The sequence below is a fragment of the Typopeltis vanoorti genome, chromosome 13 (genome assembly GCF_054136105.1).
Source record: "Typopeltis vanoorti isolate ZY-2024b chromosome 13, IOZ_Tvanoo_1.0, whole genome shotgun sequence".
Taxonomy (NCBI): domain Eukaryota; kingdom Metazoa; phylum Arthropoda; class Arachnida; order Uropygi; family Thelyphonidae; genus Typopeltis; species Typopeltis vanoorti.
The window spans coordinates 16,661,916-16,682,336 of NC_143561.1; the positions used below are offsets into that span (position 1 = coordinate 16,661,916).

Sequence of the window (20,421 nt, forward strand, 5' to 3'; positions counted from 1 at the left end):
CTGGAAAGAATAATGTGAGAATAAGAATGAGAAAAGTTATGAAATATATAAAACATGGGCCAGAAAAGTAACAAATATTGTGCGGAAAACTAAATTGGAGTATGAAAAGAAATTGGCTATGCAAGCTAAAGGCAATCCAAAAGAATTTTATTATTATGCTACAAGCAAAAGAAAGAATAAATGTGGAAGAAGAACTTTATTGAATGCAGGAAATTGTTCAGTTAATGAGTGCTCATTTTGCTAAGAAATATCAACCAGGTGTATGTAACATGGTGCACAGTGCACTATGTTACATTGAATGAAGAGTTAGAGGTGCATGAAAATGAGGTTGAAGAGCTGTTGGATAAGAATTTGTCAATAGGGACAGACAGAATATCAGCTAAAGAAATATTCAGCCGAATTGGCTAGGCCTTTCACATGTTTGTAGAGCTTGAGTCTCAGCTCAAGAATGATACCACAGGAATGTGGTGCAAAAACTGATGTCTAACTATCGATCTATCAGTATCTCTGTGGTAGTAAAGATCTTAGAGAAGTTTATAAGAACTCACATACAGTAATGGGTGGACAAACAAGTTATACTCTGCGAGGAACAGCATGGGTTTACTAAAAGAAGCCATGTTTTAACAATTTCCTCATATTTTATAATGATGTTACAGCCAAGTTGGTTCAAAGGAACGGATACACTATGATAATGTTGGATTTTCCTAAGGCATTTGATAGTACACCACACAAAAGGTTGCATAAACTGGAAGGGATTGGAATATAAACTCTTGACTTGGATCAGTAGATGGTTGACAGACAGATATCAAAACGTGGTATCTGGTGGGTACCACTTTTTGAATCTGCCAGATTTAAGGTGTCTGGTGGTGGTGTACCTAAGGGTTCAGTCCTTGGGCCATTGTTGTTCAATCTATACATACATTAGAAGGGTCTAATAGGAGATGTGCAATTGTTTGCCGATGATGCAAAGATAGGCAGAGCAATCAGGGATGCTGCTGATATCCGGCACTTACAAAATGATTTGAATAGACTGGAAATTTGGGCAAATGAAAAGGCTGTCAATTTAATGTTAGTAAGTGTAAAGTTATGCACTTTGGCATGATAAGATTTCCAGCAGAATATTATATTAGTGGGGTTATGCTGCTAGAAACTGATGAGGCCAGGGAACTTGGTGTAATGGTGGTTAGAAGTTTGAAGTTCAAAGGCCACATAGCAAAAGTTGCAAATACAACTCAGAAGATAATTGCAATGTTGAAGCAAACCTTGACACGTAAAGCTAAAGAAGTCATTTTGCCTCTTTATAAAACCATGATCTTTATAAAACCAATCCGCTACAAGTGAGCAAGATTCTCTGACTAAATTGAATAGCTGTTGTAATAGATATGGTGTGAAGGTCAGCAATAAAAAGACAAAGACAATGAAAATAGGCAGAATCATTGAAAATGTCAACTGTGTTGTGAATGGAGAACCTGTGGAACAAGTGAAACATTTCAGCTACTTAGGCATGATTTTTACTGAAGATGGTAAATTAAATATAGAAATAGACAACAGAATCAGCAAAGCTGGTATGGTAGGAAGTCAATTGAATAAATTCATATGGAATAAGAGAGACATTAGTCGGAACACTAAATTAGCTGTATACAAGACAGTGTTGAAACCAGTTTTAACTTATGGGTCTGAGAGCTGGGTCAGAAGTAAAACACTTGACCAAAGACTAGAGACTGCAGATATGAGAGTCCTGAGAAAGATTAGAGGTGTGACCAGATGGCATCAATGGCAATATCATATTAAAAATGAGAATATTAAAAAAGAACTTGACATTGTCAGCATCCAGGAATGCGTTAGTAGAGCTAATCTCAGGTGGTATGATCACTTAAACAGAATGGGTGAAGAAAGATTAGCAAAACAAGTGTTCTCTGCCAGGTTGGCAGCAAAACGACCCAGAGGAAGACCAAGATATAGGTGGATTGATACGGTACAAAGTGCCTTAGACGATAGAAATATAAGATCTGATAATGTTGGAGTCTTGACAAGTAACAGACTGATTTGGAGGAAAATTGTAGATAGGAGGTTAGTAATGTGATGTAATTTTTTTCATGTAGTACTATCATATCCTGTACACCCCTTGAGGGTACATGACAGGAATTTGATGATGATGATAAAACCATGATAAGACCACGCCTGGATTACTGTGTGCAGATTTGGTCTCCTGAGTTCCAAGGGGATAAAGAAGCTGTGGAAAGGGTGCAAAGAAGAGTTACAAAGATTATATCTAGATTATGGGATTTTGATTATGAAGACAGATTGTGAGTATGTGAATTACAGATGCTGGTTAACAGGAGAAAGAGATATATGGAAGGTGGGAAGAGTTTCTTGTCCATGGTCAAGAAACGGATGACAGCCAGGTTTATCTCTCGCAGAGCAGTGAGTGAGTGGAATAGTTTGTCTTTAGGGGTAGTGAGTGCATCTGGTGTGAATGAATGTAAGAGAAGGTATGACAACTGGAAATTTATATCCTCCCTTGATGAATCCTTGACTCTCTGGAGGTCTCAGATAATAATAATTATATTGTTCTGAAATTTCATTTAATGATCTCTGTAGATCATATTCTGATGTAGCTAATATAGTTTGATCATCTACAAATAAGTATCTCTTTATTTGTGGATTTATTTGTATATCAAATAGGTTGTGCTGTTTTCAGATTGTTAATATATATCAAAAAGTAGGGGGGGGGGGTGTTAGGGTACACCTTGCCATACTCCTTTTGATATATATTTCAATTCGGATAGTTGTTCTAATTTCACTGCTATCTTATTTTCTGTATATATTTCTTGAATAGACAGTAAGAGCTAGTTTGGTATAATTAGATCAGTTAATATTTTAAATAATTTTTTTCTATTAATTTTATCATAGGCTTTTTCATAATCAATGAAGGTCATGTGTGTTTCTTTTCAAAATTCCCTTATCTTTTCAGTTAATAATGTTAGAGTAAATATTGAGTCTATGCAAGATCAACCTTTTCAGAATCCATTCTGTTCTTTTAGTAGTTTGCTTTCTACAATATTGTTTAATTTTTCTTTTAATATTCCTGCTTATATTTTGTACCCTGCATTTAGCTGAGAGTCCCTCAAGTCTGATATATAGGAGGGAGAATTATTATTTATATGGTCACTCCATATAGTCAAAGACTCACTGTACATTAACACAGTACCTATCATATATCTCCTTAAACCTGTTCACTATTGTGGAATGGAGTGCCCCCCCACCTCTGCACTATTCCACTCATTCACCATTCTCCAAGTAAGAACCTAGTCCGCACACGCTTTTGTGCAGACTAGGGACTTTATTGGATAAAGGAAGTGTAGCCATTTCCTTTATGCAATTCTGCTGCCACCTTATTATAAAATGTGAATAAATTACTGTGGCATGAACTACCTTTTAAAAAGCCATGCTGTCCCCTATAAAGTATCATATTTTTATCCACCCATTCCTGAATTTTACTTTAAACCAACTTTTCCAATAGTGTAACCAACATTTCAGAGATAATAATTGGTCTGCAATTTGTTACTTTTGTCTTGGAGCCACCTTTATGTAATATAAGTATCTTACCCTCTTTCCACTCCTTTCCAAACCTCCAAGCAGAATCATTTGATTCTGCTTTTCTCACCATGCTGGTCATTATCCTTATTTCTTTTCCTTTTCTGTTTCCTATATTTTGTTTTATAATAGTTATATTCTCTGAAAACCATTACCTTGCTACTTTAAAAATATTTTATTTGGATGAATTTTATCTATTTTTCCACTCCACAGCTTCTTGTGTCATTTGTTTCACTTCATTGTGAAACTTTCTCCTTGTAGGATATTTTGTATATCATCATCATGTGTCATCTCCATCCAGTAGGTTGACTACAGACATAAGGTTAGTGTGGTGAGGACCCTATTTCTTCCACATTGCATGTTGTAAGTATTCATGGTTGTAGATCTTTGTGTTCACAGGGCCAGTTTGCTTGTTCTGAGGACAAAAAAATGAGTTTCTGGGTGAAAACAGCCATCTACCTCTGTATAAGATCTGCTAACTCACAAAACAGAGTCGAAACAGACCAGATATAAAGGTTCCCTCAGGTCATGGATGGGAATCGAACCCAGGTTTTTCCGACCAAAGGGCTTAGTCTATATTGGCTGAACTATGAATTTCTTTGAATTTGAATTTCTTATGAACATTTCTTTGATTTTATAAAAGAAAATCAAACTGGATTGTGGAGAATGAAACAGCTTGAAGGTCCTCATTTTATCAAGGACTATTTCAGTTACTTGATCAGAGGTCATCCCATTTTTTATCATTGTAGGCAAGTGCTATCCAACACAAAGTTGAGAATAATGGGTGAAGGATCTATAAGAAAGGAAATGTAGACACAATTATGGTCTGAGTTGCCAAGAGAGAGGACATCTACACTATATTTAGGAGAACTGGTTCAAAAAGAGTATAGGATGTTTGTAGGATGGGTCTGGTATTCTGGTGAATAATTTGTATTAGATCATTACTAACAGCAAATACTAGGCTCTTCCAGTTTGAATGGTGAAGTAATAGAAGGAAGCCAGTTTGAGTTGTGAACATTTGATATCTGCAAGAAACATCTGTTGCAGCAATTGGACTCCAGAAAATCAAGCTCTTTGGAGATATGAGTTGTCAGAATTTGGTGAGAAGACAAATCAATGTCACAAAGTGTGGCAATGAAATTTTGAAACAGAGCAGATAAAATGGGGGGGGGGGGTATTCTAAGTTTGGCATGCTCTGACATGTGGCTTCCACATTTGTGAGGTCTGACATTCCATGACAGCCCGTAGTATTGAAGGAATCATGTGAAATGTAACTTGGATTGCAAGCAGTACTTGTTGAGGCTGCAAGTTTGGGTTTTTATTATTTGAGTGATAAGTAATAATCAAGTTAAGTAGAAGATAAGTGTTTATTTCTGATTATCTTGCCAGAATATCAGTATCAAGCACTTAAATATTGTAATATTTTGGAATTGGATGAGTTCCCATAAGAAACTTTGTGTGTGTGAAAAAGAGAGGGACCCCCCCCACACACACACACAAAAAAAAAAAAAAAAGAGAGAGAGAGTGAGAAAGAGTGAGAGAGATCAGATATGTATAATGTTTGACACTGGCTGGAATTGTGATATCACTGAAACTATGTGGTCAGCTATAATGGTACCATCAAGAGATTTTATGAACATTAATAAAATCGTTTTTGTTATGATTAGTACAATTTCTTAAGATTCAAAAACATCTTTAAACAGTATCAGAATCAACTTTATAAGTTAGAGCCATCTTTTTTTTTTTACCTTTTGATTCTGTGCCCATTCACTGTAAGATGACCACCCAATCCTGGTTCTTCTATCATTCTTGTACACAAATGTAAGGCACTTTGTTTCCTCAAGAAAATACAGTGAATCGCATTGTTTCCTGATATGCCAAGCAAAAAGAATAACAAGACCATTCTAAAATCTTATTACTTATCTGGAATTATGAACTATCGGTAATTGAGATTTATTCATTGTGATACTAATTTTTGTCTCATAATGCTTTGATCACCTGTTCATATACTATTCTATATATATAATATTGTATATAAATTATATAAATAATAATATTTTATTTAAAATATATTTTTATTTATTTATATACTATTATATATACATGAGATTTATTCATTATGATATTAATTTTTGTCTTATAATGCTTTGATCACTTGTTCATATACTGTTATATTGTAAATATATTACTTATCATTCAAAAGATACAATAATATAACTTGAGAACTCTGAATATTTGCTGCTTTATTTTATTTTATTTAATTAATTTATTTTTTTGCAGATGGTCAGTTCAGTTTTGCCTTTTTAGTTAAATTGTGCCTTTGTATATCTTTGTTCCTCACTTATCCACGTAAGTATTACATGTCTGTTTTATAAATAAAACTCATCATAAATAAATTAATATGAACTTTGTAGTGGTACAGTTGACTCTCATTATAGTAAACTTGTAGGTTTCACAGCAATAGTACAAATGTAATTCTGTGGCTTAATTCATAGCACCATAGAAGAAATAAATACAAGATTATTAATCTAGTTGGTAATATTTCTCTGGTTTTATACCTAGACAATACAAATGGTTGTCATGATATGCAAGTGCCAACAATAGGTTAATAGTCGGAACAATTTTAAAACTTTAATGAACAGACAAAAAGCATTAAAGACCTCATTTGGTGTCTTCTGTTGTTGGGGAAGAAAAAAGAAGTTTACAAGTATTACATTCATCTTAAAATGACTGTCTTCCAGATTTTTTGGCAAGTTAATACAGCCAAACTTATTGAGATTTTCAGCGTATTTCAAAGCTGCTGATTCTGACTTGTAACAGCTTCTGTTTTTTTATTCCACCAGATCTGCAGTATCTGATGGAAGATAACCAAAACTTTTATCTGTGTATGATAGGCAAAAAAATTTAGAAATTCCAGAAAGCAGTTTTGGATTGTGTGATAGTACTACATGAAAAAGTTCTATCATTACTAACTTTCTATCAACAATTTTTTTTTCCAAATTAATCTTATCAGTCAGGACTCAGTAGTGTCAGATTTTACATTTCTCTTTTCTAAGGTGCTCTTACTTTATCAATCCACCTAGATCTTTTTGTGGGTCTTTTTCTTGCCATCTTGGCAAAAAAAATTTGTTTTGCTAACATTCTTTCTTCTATTCTGTTTAAATGACCATACTGTATTCAGAAAATTGTTAACTATGCTAACACTTTCCTGAATATGTGGTATGGTACAAAAAAAAAAAAACAGTACTTAACTTCAACCCCCTCCCTTTCAGTGTATATGCTATGAGATGTGCCGTTCAACTGCATGCACATTAATAGAAGATCACCTGTAGAGTCTCCAAAATTATTTAGCTGTCGCAATGGTGTTGATGTTTGAAGAAAAGACATTTATTGTTGAGCATTATTTTTGTTCATATGGGATTAGTAGAGCAAATGGTCCAAGCATCCATGTTTGTGAGCAGTTTGTTCATCATTTCCATAAGCGTGTCCCAAATAATAGTATCATTATTGCCTTCATCGAGAAGTCTGATGTATCAGGAGTGTTCTGTCGTTATGCAAAGGCCATTTGAAGAGACCACAAACTCTTAACACAAATGAGAATTTGTGTTAAGAGTTTACTGGAGCAAGTGTTAGTCTTCGAAATGCAGTCGATGCTTAATAGCATTAAAACTTGGTCCGTATGTAGAGGCTTAAGTGCTGTGAGGACATCATGCTGGAGGCTTAATGGATTGTGTATGGCACTCAGAAAGGATTAAAAACAGAATTTAATTCTTCCTGTATTTCAACTCAGTCAATGAGACATCTTCAGGGATTACAAAAAAACTAATGTAATATAAAAACAAATAACAAACAATACTAATCCCAACCATGTGGGTGACACTAAAGTCCTATCTAGGTGGAGCACCCTCTAAGGGCAGTTGTAGGTGGCCTGGAATGTAAAGTGGGACCTCTGGTAAGCGTTTTGAAAATCTTAAGAAGCTTAATGCAACCATATTTGTTAAGATTTAGTTGATTCCTGAGAGCTTCTGCTGATTCTAAGAATAGTCTTTCTCTTTTGAATTTGCTGTGGTGGAGCATGGTAGTTTTTTCCCCATGAGATCCATGCCTTCCGCACAGAAAGAATTTCAAAAAATAAACATATCAAGAAATTTAACAACCTTTGTAAAGCCAAGCTGCAACTGCAAATTCAACCATTCCAGACAGTAGTTAACTTATCGTCCAAAAGGCTCAACGACGATGCTGTCAGTGCCCTAAGCCTTGGCCACAATTTCACGGTCGCTCCGAAAGAAGTGCCGGTGCTTAATGTAATGTTCAATGTCGAACGTGGGATCTGTCGCTTAACGCCGAAGATAGCAAACATCAGACTTGACGTCAGCAACATCCTCGCCCAGTCTTTGCCTCCAGAAAGTAATTTATCATCCTCCCAACGCACTGCTCTCATGAAATTACGAAAAGAAAAAAGTATCGTTATTACCAGAGCTGATAAGAGTAATGCCACGGAATACAATCGAAAAATGGAGATTATCCTTTGAGATCACTTTACCTACACCCCACTAGAACACGACCCCAAAAAAATACGTTAAAAATCTTACTTAAAAAAGTGTCTTCCTGGCCCCCGGAAATCACGAAAAAACTCGAACCTTTCTGTTCCCGTCCCCCCTGAATATTCGGTTTACCAAAAATTCACAACCTAATTCCTCACTAAGACCTATAGTAGATGCCACTAACTCACCTTGCTGAAAACTGTCAAAACAGCTGGCCAACTCTCTGACCCCCCTCACTGGACTTTCCACATCCTATATAAAAAAAACTCTATCCATTTCAAAACCCTCATAGAAAATTTAACCTTAAATAATACAGACATATTGGTGACATCTCCTCATTGTTTACCAATATTCCCTTAATTGATACCTTAGTACTCTTAAAAAACGTTTTTCCTTCTGACATCTTGGATCTCTTTTCCTGTACCATCTATTCTGGTTATTTTTCTTGGAAGAACAAAATCTATAAGCAGATAGAAGGAACCGCCATGGGTTCCCCCCCCCTTGCCAATTTTTATATGGAAGATTTTGAAAAACGAGCCATAGACTCAGCCCCTCTCAAACCTTCCATCTCGCTAAGATATGTAGATGATGTGTTCTCTATTTGGCCTCATGGCCCAGACACATTAGATGCCTTCCTCAGTCACCTCAACAGCCTGCATCCAAGAATCCACTTCATGATGGAAAAGGAAAAGAAAAATTGTTTACCCTTCCTAGATACCTTAGTTACACGCCTTCCCAATGGTATACTTTCCTTCACGGTATATAGAAAACCCACGCACACAGGCAGATACATCCACAAACACTCCCACCACCACCCTGCTCAACAATATGGCATTATTAAAAACTCTTACCAAGAGAGCCCACAATCTTTGTTCCAGTGGGAACAAAGATTGCCCTTACAACTGAGCTTGACCACATACACAACACTTTCCTCTCCAATGGCTACAACGATCACAGCATTAAAAATAAATAAATAAATAATCAGGTCCTCCCCCATTCCCTGGTCTTCTCTTCAAAAAGAGTTTAGAAATGACATCACCATACCCTACATCTGTGACACATCTGAAAAAATAGCCAACATTTAAAAAAAGTACAACCTACACACAGCATTTAAGCCCCATCGCAAACTTGCTACCCTTATCCACTCTACAAAAGATCATCTCCCTCCTCTCTCAGTGCCTGGAGTCTATAAAGTACCCTGTTCCTGTAAACTGGTGTACTTTGGACAGACAGGAAGATCAGCTACTATCCGCCTGGAGGAACATAAGTCATACATCTGCAACCACGACTATGGTCAGTCATGCCTGGCTGACCATGTCTTGGATACAACCCACAGGAGCTCATGGAGAAAAACACCGTGCTCCACCACAGCAAATTCAAAAGAGAAAGACTATTCTTAGAATCAGCAGCAGCAGCTCTCAGGAATCAACCAAATCTTAACAAATATAGTTGCATTAAGCTTCCTAAGATTTGGGAAACGCTTATCACCAGAGGCCCCACTTTACATTCCAGGCCATCTACAACTGCCCCTTAGAGGGCGCTCCACCTAGATAGGACTTTAATGTCACCCACATGGTTGGGCTTAGTATTGTTTGTTATTTGTTTTTATATTACATTAGTTTTTTTGTAATCCCTGAAGATGTCTCATTGACCGAGACGAAATATAGGAAGTTTTTAATTATAGAAATTTCTGTTTTGAATCCTTTCTGAGTGCTGTATACAATCCATTAAGCCTCCAACATGATGATTAAAACTTGGTATACTGAGGTGGTCACTACAGAGAATCCTTGAGGAGCTGGGTACCTTTTCACGACATTCAGGTGGATCAATGTTTAAAAGCAATGGATTATGCTGCACAGTGGGAATACTGTGTACGCATGCTAGCCAATGTCTATGAAGATCTGTCCTTCCTCCATAATCTGTGTTCTCGGACAAAATGCATCTCCATCTAACAGACGAACCTACAGGTTTCTTGGTTTCTCAAGATATGAATTTGTCCAAGAGAAACCTCTTCACAGTGAGAAGGGCACTGCATGGTATATGGTTTCCAGCCATAACATAATTGGGCCCTCCTTTGTTGAAGAGGGTGGTGTAACCGTGATCTTGAATGGTGAATGCTACATCATTGAGAATGTTTGGTTCCATTCACCCAGGATTTGTATAGGATATTTCATACAAAAAGCATTCCATTTTGTGCACAGGTATTCCAACAGGATGGTGCTCCATCCTGTTGGAATACATTGTTCTAAGAGCCTGTTTATCAGAACCTTTTCCTGGGAGGCTCATTTCGAGGTTCACAAAGTTCCCGTACCTTTCATGTTCTCCTGATCTCACATTGCATGATGCCTTTATTTGGGGTTTGTTGAAGGAATAGGTATTTCTTACATATGTCCAGCAGATGTCCCAACCCTTGTTCTCCAAGATGGCAAAGTACTTTCACATGCATGACGAAACTTGTCTTGAAAGATAAGGTGCCCATTTCAAGCATGTAAATGCATTATTTGACCAAGATTACACCAATAACTGTGGATGCACATATTATCATATGTGCACCCACAAATCATATATATATATATATATTGTTAAAGTTATTTAGTACTGTTTTTTTGCATACTGTAGTAATACAGAAGATATATATGAAGAGTGGGGGGGACTGAAAAGTTCTGACAAACAACTAGAACAAAAAAGGACTGGTTTGTACAGCAAGGGAAAGACTTTTTCCTCAGAGGATTGCAAATGACGTAGCAGTGTTGTAAAAAATGTATAACACTTCGTGGGGAATGTGTAGAATAATATGTAAATTACACGGTTCTACCTCAATTCCTTCATGGTGATTATCACAACTTTTCAGCCCCCACCTCACCTATACACCCCCGAGGGTATATAACAGGAATTTGTGAAAAGGTGTAACACCTTATTATTAAAATAATCTAGATTAGAGTAAGCTGTAGGCAGTTTTTCACTTGATTATAAATTAAATTAAAAATGCCAAAAAATTCAAGAAATTATATTCTTGTTTAATCTTTTATCAAAGTGTAAGCAAACAAAGTTTTCATGTGTGAAGTTTCTTCACAACTAGGCTACTTATGTATAGAAGCTAAAGACTTCACCTTAAACTTTCTACAAGTTGCATTAATCCAGAGTATTTTAATGAGGTGTACACCTTTTTCACTACATGTATATGGGATATATATGACTTCTGCATTACTTCACGTTTGCTTCTTCTGGATCTTGTTCCTGCTGATGAGATCTCAATAAAGGTTGAAAGTTATAGAAGTTATTAGTTTCTATATACAAGTAACCTAGTTGTGGAGAAGCTTCATGTGAAAAACTCTGCTTATGCTTGCCTAAAGGATTAAACAAGAATATAATTTCTTGGCATTTTTAATTTAATTTGATCATGTGCTTTCTGTCTAACCAGTTCTCAGATTCATGAGTTAAATTTGGTTTGAACATGTCTTGTATATAGCTAGTTTAGTGTCTTGACTAATTTTTCTCTTCTTTCATATAAATATTTTCAGTTGACTTCCTACCATACAGGCTTTGCTAATACTGTTGCCTATTTCCATATTTAATTTGCCACCTTTACTAAAATTTGTGCATAAATAGCTAGGATGTTTTACTTGTACTAGAGGGTCTTCATTCAGTATACAGTTGATGTTTTCAGTGTTTCTGCCTGTTTTCATTATCTTTGTATTTTTATTGCTCATTTTCATATCGGTTTATTACAGCAGTTATTCAATTTAGAATCCGGCAGACTTGTAATGGATTTATTTAGGAGTATAATATTATCTGCATAAAGTAGAGCTTAAACAAGAAGCTATTGTCTGAACAGATCTTGGAGAAACTGAGTATTTCACAATAGGTAAAGGGGTGCGACGAGGATGTATTTTATCTCCATATACCTGTTTAACTTGTACAACAAACACATTTTAAGAATGGCAGGGCTGGAGGAGTCTTCAGTTAGAATTAAAATTGGTGGAAAAAATATTAATAATTTGAGGTATGCAGATGATATACCACCTTGCTAGCAGAATGCAAAGAAAATCTGGAGAAACTTATTATGAAAGTTAAAGAAAGTGCTAAATATGGTCTTAAACTTAACCTCAAAAAGACAAAAGTTATGGCAACATGTGAACTTAATGATTTTGAAGTAGATGGGGAGAAAATGGAAGCAGTTAACAATTTTGTGCTCCTAGGATCTCGAATTGATAAAGATGGTTATTGTACTGAAGAAGTTAGAAGAAGATTATTACTCAGAAAGAAAGCAATGACAAATTTAAGCAAGATCTTTAAAGATATTAGCATCGCAACAAAAATCGGAATCGTGAAAGCAATGGCATTCCCTGTAGTACTGTATGGATGTGAAACTTGGACCCTGAGAAAGAGTGAAAGAAGGAAGATAGATGCATTTGTATTAGGTGTTGGGAGACGCTTACTAAGAATACCATGGACTGCAAAGCAAACCAGTAAATCTGAGAAAGACAGAATAAAGCCAGATTGCTTCCTCGAAATTATGATCATCAAGCAAAAATTGTCATACTTCGGACATATTATGCGAGCAAATGACAGTCTGGAGAAGAAGATGATGCTTGCTAAAGTTGATGGAAGCAGGAGAAGAGGAAAAGAGGAAAACCAAGAATTAAATGGGTGGATGGAGTTAAAGAAGGAACTTGGAGGATTGCGCTTGGAGATTCTGAAAGACATGGTCAGGGATAGATCGGAATGGAGAGTGTATGTTTGTGGAGTCACCAGGAGTCGGAAACAACTTGATGGAACATAATACACACACAAAGTAGAGCTGAGATTAACATTACCAATTTTGATATCAGATTTGATACCACTTCATAATGTGATCCATAAAGACGATAAATAACAGTTGAGATAATGTGCACCTTTGTAGTGTTGGATTCTAATTATGTAGAAAATAGAATAAATGTTATTTGATTCAGAATCCAACATGATTTTCCGTCACAAGAACTATATTTGTAAATATTATTTAATGTAAATAACATAAATTATAATTGATATCATATAACTACCTTAATTATGTCAAATATTTAATTGCTTAATCAAAGAAATGTGTTAATGGTAAATAGATTCTGTATTAAATGTTATTAAGCTATTTTATTTGTTCTTATGTCAATATTATAAAGTCTTATATTTGTAATTTAACTACGCATTTGTTGAAATGCGATTATTCTATTTATTCTTTTTGTGAAAGCTTAATGTTATGTAATAACTCTATGTAGTTGTATAGCCTAATGTAACATTCGCGAGAATGTTTACGTCTATCGGTTGTCATAGAGACGCGTGGAAATAAACAAGCGCGTGTGAAGGGAGCGTGTAGAGGAGAAGAGAAAGTAGATACGTAGTAGTAAGTAGGGAGTCGGAACGGAACTTTGGAACTATAAGGTAGCAAGGAAGTAAACTAAAGAAGTAGAAGTAATTAAAAGATTCCTAAGGATAGGAGTTGAGTAGATATTTTTTTATATAAGTGAATCTTATAGTTGGCTGAAAGCAAAACCAGCCGTAGTAATAAAAAGAAATTATTGCCGTAATCGGATAATTAGAGAACTGGACATTCAAAGAAGAATACTGAATAAATCCAGTCAGTCTACAATTACGACTTATTTCTGTACTACCATGAAGGGGAATTGTACGGAGTTAAACTAGTTGATGAATGATAAATAAGAATAATTAATGTACCTTATAGTTGTTATCTGGATTTTTGAAGCGCGATTAGTAATGTTTAGTTATTTAGTGTTTCGCAAGTGTGATAAATACAATTTGAAAGTGTGCTCACAAAAAATTGGAAGTACTGAAGATTATTTCTGGTAAGGACAGTCCTATTAGTTTATATCAGTGTATGCAGATTTAAGTATTAGTTCCGTTGCGCTGTTTCTAACATTAACTGTAGCATACCATCGAGGCTGAGAGTTGAAACTATAGACATTGAAATGATATCTGCCGTGGTTAGTGCCTGTTATGAGTCAATCGTAGAGTGTAGTTGAGAGATACAAGGAAACTGATTAATTAAGAATTTCTATTGTAATAAGTTGGGTATAGGAACTTTGTGATTCTGAAACTGTGAATTTATATGTGAAAGTTTGGAAGATTGGATTAATATGAATGACTTGACTTGATATGCTAACTTGACTGGTTTGTCATATTTAGAAGTGGAATTTATGTAATTGTTATATAACCATATATTAAATGTTTTGTTTGTTAATTTAAATATTGTGTTTGCCTGAATTTCTTTTTACTGCACCGTTCACAAAAATTCGGATCTAGCGGGAATCCCAGAAGGAAAGAAAATAAATACCATCGGCCTGAATGAGTGAAAAGACTGCTAACTAATTTTGAATTAATCCTACTAATTCATATAGACTTATCTAAGGATAGAGTGGTGCAGTATAATAGAAATTTCTCTACCCTTAGATCAGTGATTAATTTGCAATTAGTTTCCCTTTATTTGATAAAAGTGACTTATAGCAAGATGGCGGATTCGAACGGCAAGAGAACACGTCACGACAAAATGGCGCAGTCGACAGGATGTGATTTAATTGATAGAAAGTAATTTAACAGCTGTGGATTAACAGATTTAATTTAACTTGGTAATAATAATTGTGGAATTGCTCCTTGAAAATTTAGAAAGTAAATTGAATAAATCACAATGAACTGGTTGTAATCAGAAATCAGGCAAAGATAAAGTTTTTTTTTTTTGAAATTAAAGGATTATATTATATTAAATTAATACTCCATTTATCACAATGGCTGTTACTTCAAATTCAGAGATGGAAGACAGTGAATTTTTTTAGAAGTATGAACCCCCAACAAGTAATTCCTCAATTTTCAGGAGAAGACTCTGATGATGTATTATCTTTTTTTACTTATGTTGAGAAACTCAGAGAAACAGCAGGTTGGACAGACTTTCAGTTGTTGGTATTACTTAGAAACAAACTAATTGGTAAAGCTAAGACATATTTTTTTTCATCTCCTATACTTAAGGAAACATTTGAATACAAGAAGTTTAAGGAAGTCTTGCTATCTCAGTTTTGTAAACGGAGGAGTGTTGGACCAAATTTGTGGAAGCTACAGAGGATTGTACAAAAGGACAAAGAATGTGTTGGTGACTTCTACAATCGGTTACTAACTCTCTCTGAAAGTTTAAATGTATCCAATGAAGATAAACCTAATTTGGATTGGGCAGTTTATCAACAATTTAGACAAGGTATCAGACAAGAACTGAGGGAGACAGCCTATAAGAAGAAGATAACCTCACTAGAGGAATGTCTTATAGCTGTCAAGGAAAAGGAACAGATGATTGGAGACCTTTGCCTTTCATCCAATATTGGCCATGTAAACATAGTAGAAACAACTGATTGTTCCATAGGAGTAAATAAATCCTCAAAAGAGAACAGAAAGAAAGAAGATGACAGGAAAATCATTAGAGAGAATCCTATTGATCAAAACTGTATGTCCGACACAAAAGAACAAACCAACTGCACCACCTTGTCTAAATTGTTGATAAACTGCCCAATCCAAATGAGGTTTATCTTCATTGGATACATTTAAACTTTCAGAGAGAGTTAGTAACCGATTGTAGAAGTCACCAACACATTCTTTGTCCTTTTGTACAATCCTCTGTAGCTTCCACAAATTTGGTCCAACACTCCTCCGTTTACAAAACTGAGATAGCAAGACTTCCTTAAACTTCTTGTATTCAAATGTTTCCTTAAGTATAGGAGATGAAAAAAAATATGTCTTAGCTTTACCAATTAGTTTGTTTCTAAGTAATACCAACAACTGAAAGTCTGTCCAACCTGCTGTTTCTCTGAGTTTCTCAACATAAGTAAAAAAAGATAATACATCATCAGAGTCTTCTCCTGAAAATTGAGGAATTACTTGTTGGGGGTTCATACTTCTAAAAAAATTCAGTCTTCCATCTCTGAATTTGAAGTAACAGCCATTGTGATAAATGGAGTATTAATTTAATATAATATAATCCTTTAATTTCAAAAAAAAAAAAACTTTATCTTTGCCTGATTTCTGATTACAACCAGTTCATTGTGATTTATTCAATTTACTTTCTAAATTTTCAAGGAGCAATTCCACAATTATTATTACCAAGTTAAATTAAATCTGTTAATCCACAGCTGTTAAATTACTTTCTATCAATTAAATCACATCCTGTTGACTGCGCCATTTTGTCGTGACGTGTTCTCTTGACGTTCGAATCCGCCATCTTGCTATAAGTCACTTTTATCAAATAAAGGGAAACTAATTGCAAATTAATCACTGATCTAAGGGTAGAGAAATTTCTATTATACTGCGCCACTCTATCCTTAGATAAGTCTATATGAATTAGTAGGATTAATTCAAAATTAGTTAGCAGTCTTTTCACTCATTCAGGCTGATGGTATTTATTTTCTTTCCTTCTGGGATTCCCGCTAGATCCGAATTTTTGTGAACGGTGCAGTAAAAAGAAATTCAGGCAAACACAATATTTAAATTAACAAACAAAACATTTAATATATGGTTATATAACAATTACATAAATTCCACTTCTAAATATGACAAGCCAGTCAAGTTAGCATATCAAGTCAAGTCATTCATATTAATCCAATCTTCCAAACTTTCACATATAAATTCACAGTTTCAGAATCACAAAGTTCCTATACCCAACTTATTACAATAGAAATTCTTAAGTAATCAGTTTCCTTGTATCTCTCAACTACACTCTACGATTGACTCATAACAGGCACTAACCACGGCAGATATCATTTCAATGTCTATAGTTTCAACTCTCAGCCTCGATGGTATGCTACAGTTAATGTTAGAAACAGCGCAACGGAACTAATACTTAAATCTGCATACACTGATATAAACTAATAGGACTGTCCTTACCAGAAATAATCTTCAGTACTTCCAATTTTTTGTGAGCACACTTTCATTCAAATTGTATTTATCACACTTGCGAAACACTAAATAACTAAACATTACTAATCGCGCTTCAAAAATCCAGATAACAACTATAAGGTACATTAATTATTCTTATTTATCATTCATCAACTAGTTTAACTCCGTACAATTCCCCTTCATGGTAGTACAGAAATAAGTCGTAATTGTAGACTGACTGGATTTATTCAGTATTCTTCTTTGAATGTCCAGTTCTCTAATTATCCGATTACGGCAATAATTTCTTTTTATTACTACGACTGGTTTTGCTTTCAGCCAACTATAAGATTCACTTATATAAAAAAATATCTACTCAACTCCTATCCTTAGGAATCTTTTAATTACTTCTACTTCTTTAGTTTACTTCCTTGCTACCTTATAGTTCCAAAGTTCCGTTCCGACTCCCTACTTACTACTACGTATCTACTTTCTCTTCTCCTCTACACGCTCCCTTCACACGCGCTTGTTTATTTCCACGCGTCTCTATGACAACCGATAGACGTAAACATTCTCGCGAATGTTACATTAGGCTATACAACTACATAGAGTTATTACATAACATTAAGCTTTCACAAAAAGAATAAATAGAATAATCGCATTTCAACAAATGCGTAGTTAAATTACAAATATAAGACTTTATAATATTGACATAAGAACAAATAAAATAGCTTAATAACATTTAATACAGAATCTATTTACCATTAACACATTTCTTTGATTAAGCAATTAAATATTTGACATAATTAAGGTAGTTATATGATATCAATTATAATTTATGTTATTTACATTAAATAATATTTACAAATATAGTTCTTGTGACGGAAAATCATGTTGGATTCTGAATCAAATAACATTTATTCTATTTTCTACATAATTAGAATCCAACACTACAAAGGTGCACATTATCTCAACTGTTATTTATCGTCTTTATGGATCACATTATGAAGTGGTATCAAATCTGATATCAAAATTGGTAATGTTAATCTCAGCTTCTGTCTTAGTATCACGGACAGCTGACAAGATTAATGGACAACAAAAGTCTTCTATATCACACTTTTGCTTTACCCAGTGAGAAGAATCTCAAGTTAGTGCTTCGCGGAGTGACCGAGGGTGTCACATGTGAAGAAATCGCTGCTGATCTTATGAGTTGGAGCCTAACACCAGTGAAAGTGAGCAGGATGCTCAGGGCAGATAAATGGCCAATACCACTGGTACTCGTAGAAATTGATAAGACACAGAAAGAGATTTATGAACTGACAATGATATGTGGCCACAGAATTTCTACTGAACCACCAAGGAAGAGGTCGACAGCTGAGCAGTGCCAAAGGTTTGGCCATGCCCAAAAAATTTGCAAGGCAAATTACAGGTGTTTAAAATGTGGCAAGGGCCACCAGACCATCATGTGTACAAAACCAAGATCCACTCCAGCTAAATGTGCCAATTGTGGAGGACCTCACCCCGCCAACTACAAGGGATGCATTACACACCCAAATAACCGAGGGTCAGGAAAAACTACCCTTCCAACACATTTCAGTGATGCTCAAGACAGCTTTGCAAGTCGCACCCCAGTCCAAATTATCTCCAGCTCAACAACTCAAGAAAGGAAACAAATGCCTAAAACTTATGCAGAGGCAGCACGAACAAAAGGCTACTCCATCTCATTACCATATAAGCTCAAATCTAACATTAGTACTAACTAGCTATCATGTTACAAGAATTCAGTTTGACGAATCCTTCACTGTCCTCCACGAAAAGATTCCTACAAGGTACGCACTCAATTCTGACAGCCCTCAATAATGAATAAAAGAAAATTCCATCCCAACTCTCTCATGATCATTGCATGGAATGGCAACGGATTCAATAACAAAATTCTGGAGCTGCAAGAGTTCTCTCACAGACACAATCCTGACATAATACTGGTAAATGAAACATATCTCAGGCCAGCTAATAATCGCAAATTACAGAACTATATTATGTACAAAACAGATAGACTCACCAGCCACGGAGGAGAAACAGCTATATACATTAAAAACTACCTAAGCCACAATGTTCTGACCAATCCCCAAACCAAGAACCTAGAGATAACAGGCATTGAAGTTCATACCAACAATGCTGGCAATATCAAAATCTGTGCTGTATATGATTCATCCAGCATTCCATTGCTGGTATCTGACTTGGACTCCATTTTTGGCTTCACAGACTCCATCATGGCTGGTGACTTTAACGCCAAACATACAGCCTGGCATAGCTCCACAATCAACGACAAAGGTCGAACTCTAAACCATTACTCAATGCAACATTCTATTGTTGTAACTGGACCTACAGAGCCCACCCATCACAGCTCAACTGGAAGTTCAGATGTACTTGACATAGTCATCCTCAAAAACATCAGATACCAATATCAGCTGGAAACAATAAATGAACTTTCATCCAATCACAACCCTATTCTGCTTCAACTTGATACACAAGAACAATTCTCCCCTCCCCACTCTTTCATATATTGGGACAAACTCTCCAGAATCCTACCTGATCACATTGGCCCAGTCTCTACTCACACTAAAGAGGAGATAGAATTGGCTGCAAACAACCTTACCAGTCAAATCAAAAATGCAATAAAGTCAATTACCCAAACTACAGTCTTTCACCAAAGTGGTCGGATCCCCAACGAAATCATTGATTTAATCAGACTGAAAAACAAAACCAGAAAGAGGTATCATAACACAAGAGCCCCTCAAGATAAAGCAAATTTGAATAAATTAAACAGACAAGTCCGTGAAGCCCTCCAAAAACATCAAAACCAAGAATGGGAATCTAAGCTAACGATAAACCCAGAAGACAACTCCATTTGGAAGGTTCTGAGAACCTTCCGCACTAAAAGACAACTTTTACCCCCAATTCAAACCACGAAAGGAATAGCTCATACTGACAAGGAAAAAGCAGAGACTCTGGCCGACATCTTGGAAACTCAATGCAACCCTTCATGAAAATTTGAACATCAATCTCATCTACAAGATTCACTGCCGAGTTAGGCAGGCCATAACACAACAAAAAGATGACCTAGAACCTCTCACACCCACTTCTCCAACAGAAGTTATAAACATTATAACCCACCTGAACAACAATAAAGCTCCAGGTTCAGGTGGAATTACAAACAAAATCATAAAACTACTCCCCAGAAAAGCCATTGTACATTTAGTCAACATAATTAATGCCATCCTCAGACTCAAGTATTTCCCTTTAACATGGAAAATAGCAGATGTCACACCAATCAAAAAGATTGGAAAAAATGCCCAACTCTCCGAAAGCTACAGACCTATCA

At 35.5% G+C, this 20,421-nt stretch overlaps 1 protein-coding gene across 2 annotated transcripts in view; it reads left to right on the forward strand.

Moving 5' to 3' along the window:
• The window catches only part of LOC150099954 (uncharacterized), a 257,685-nt gene that overhangs the window by 190,325 nt on the left and 46,939 nt on the right, over positions 1-20,421 (forward strand). For both annotated transcript variants that reach the window (XM_090402731.1, XM_090402732.1), the window contains one exon: positions 5,878-5,946. In XM_090402731.1, coding sequence (XP_090258857.1) covers positions 5,878-5,946 — 69 coding nt within the window. The remainder of the gene's footprint in view (positions 1-5,877; positions 5,947-20,421) is intronic.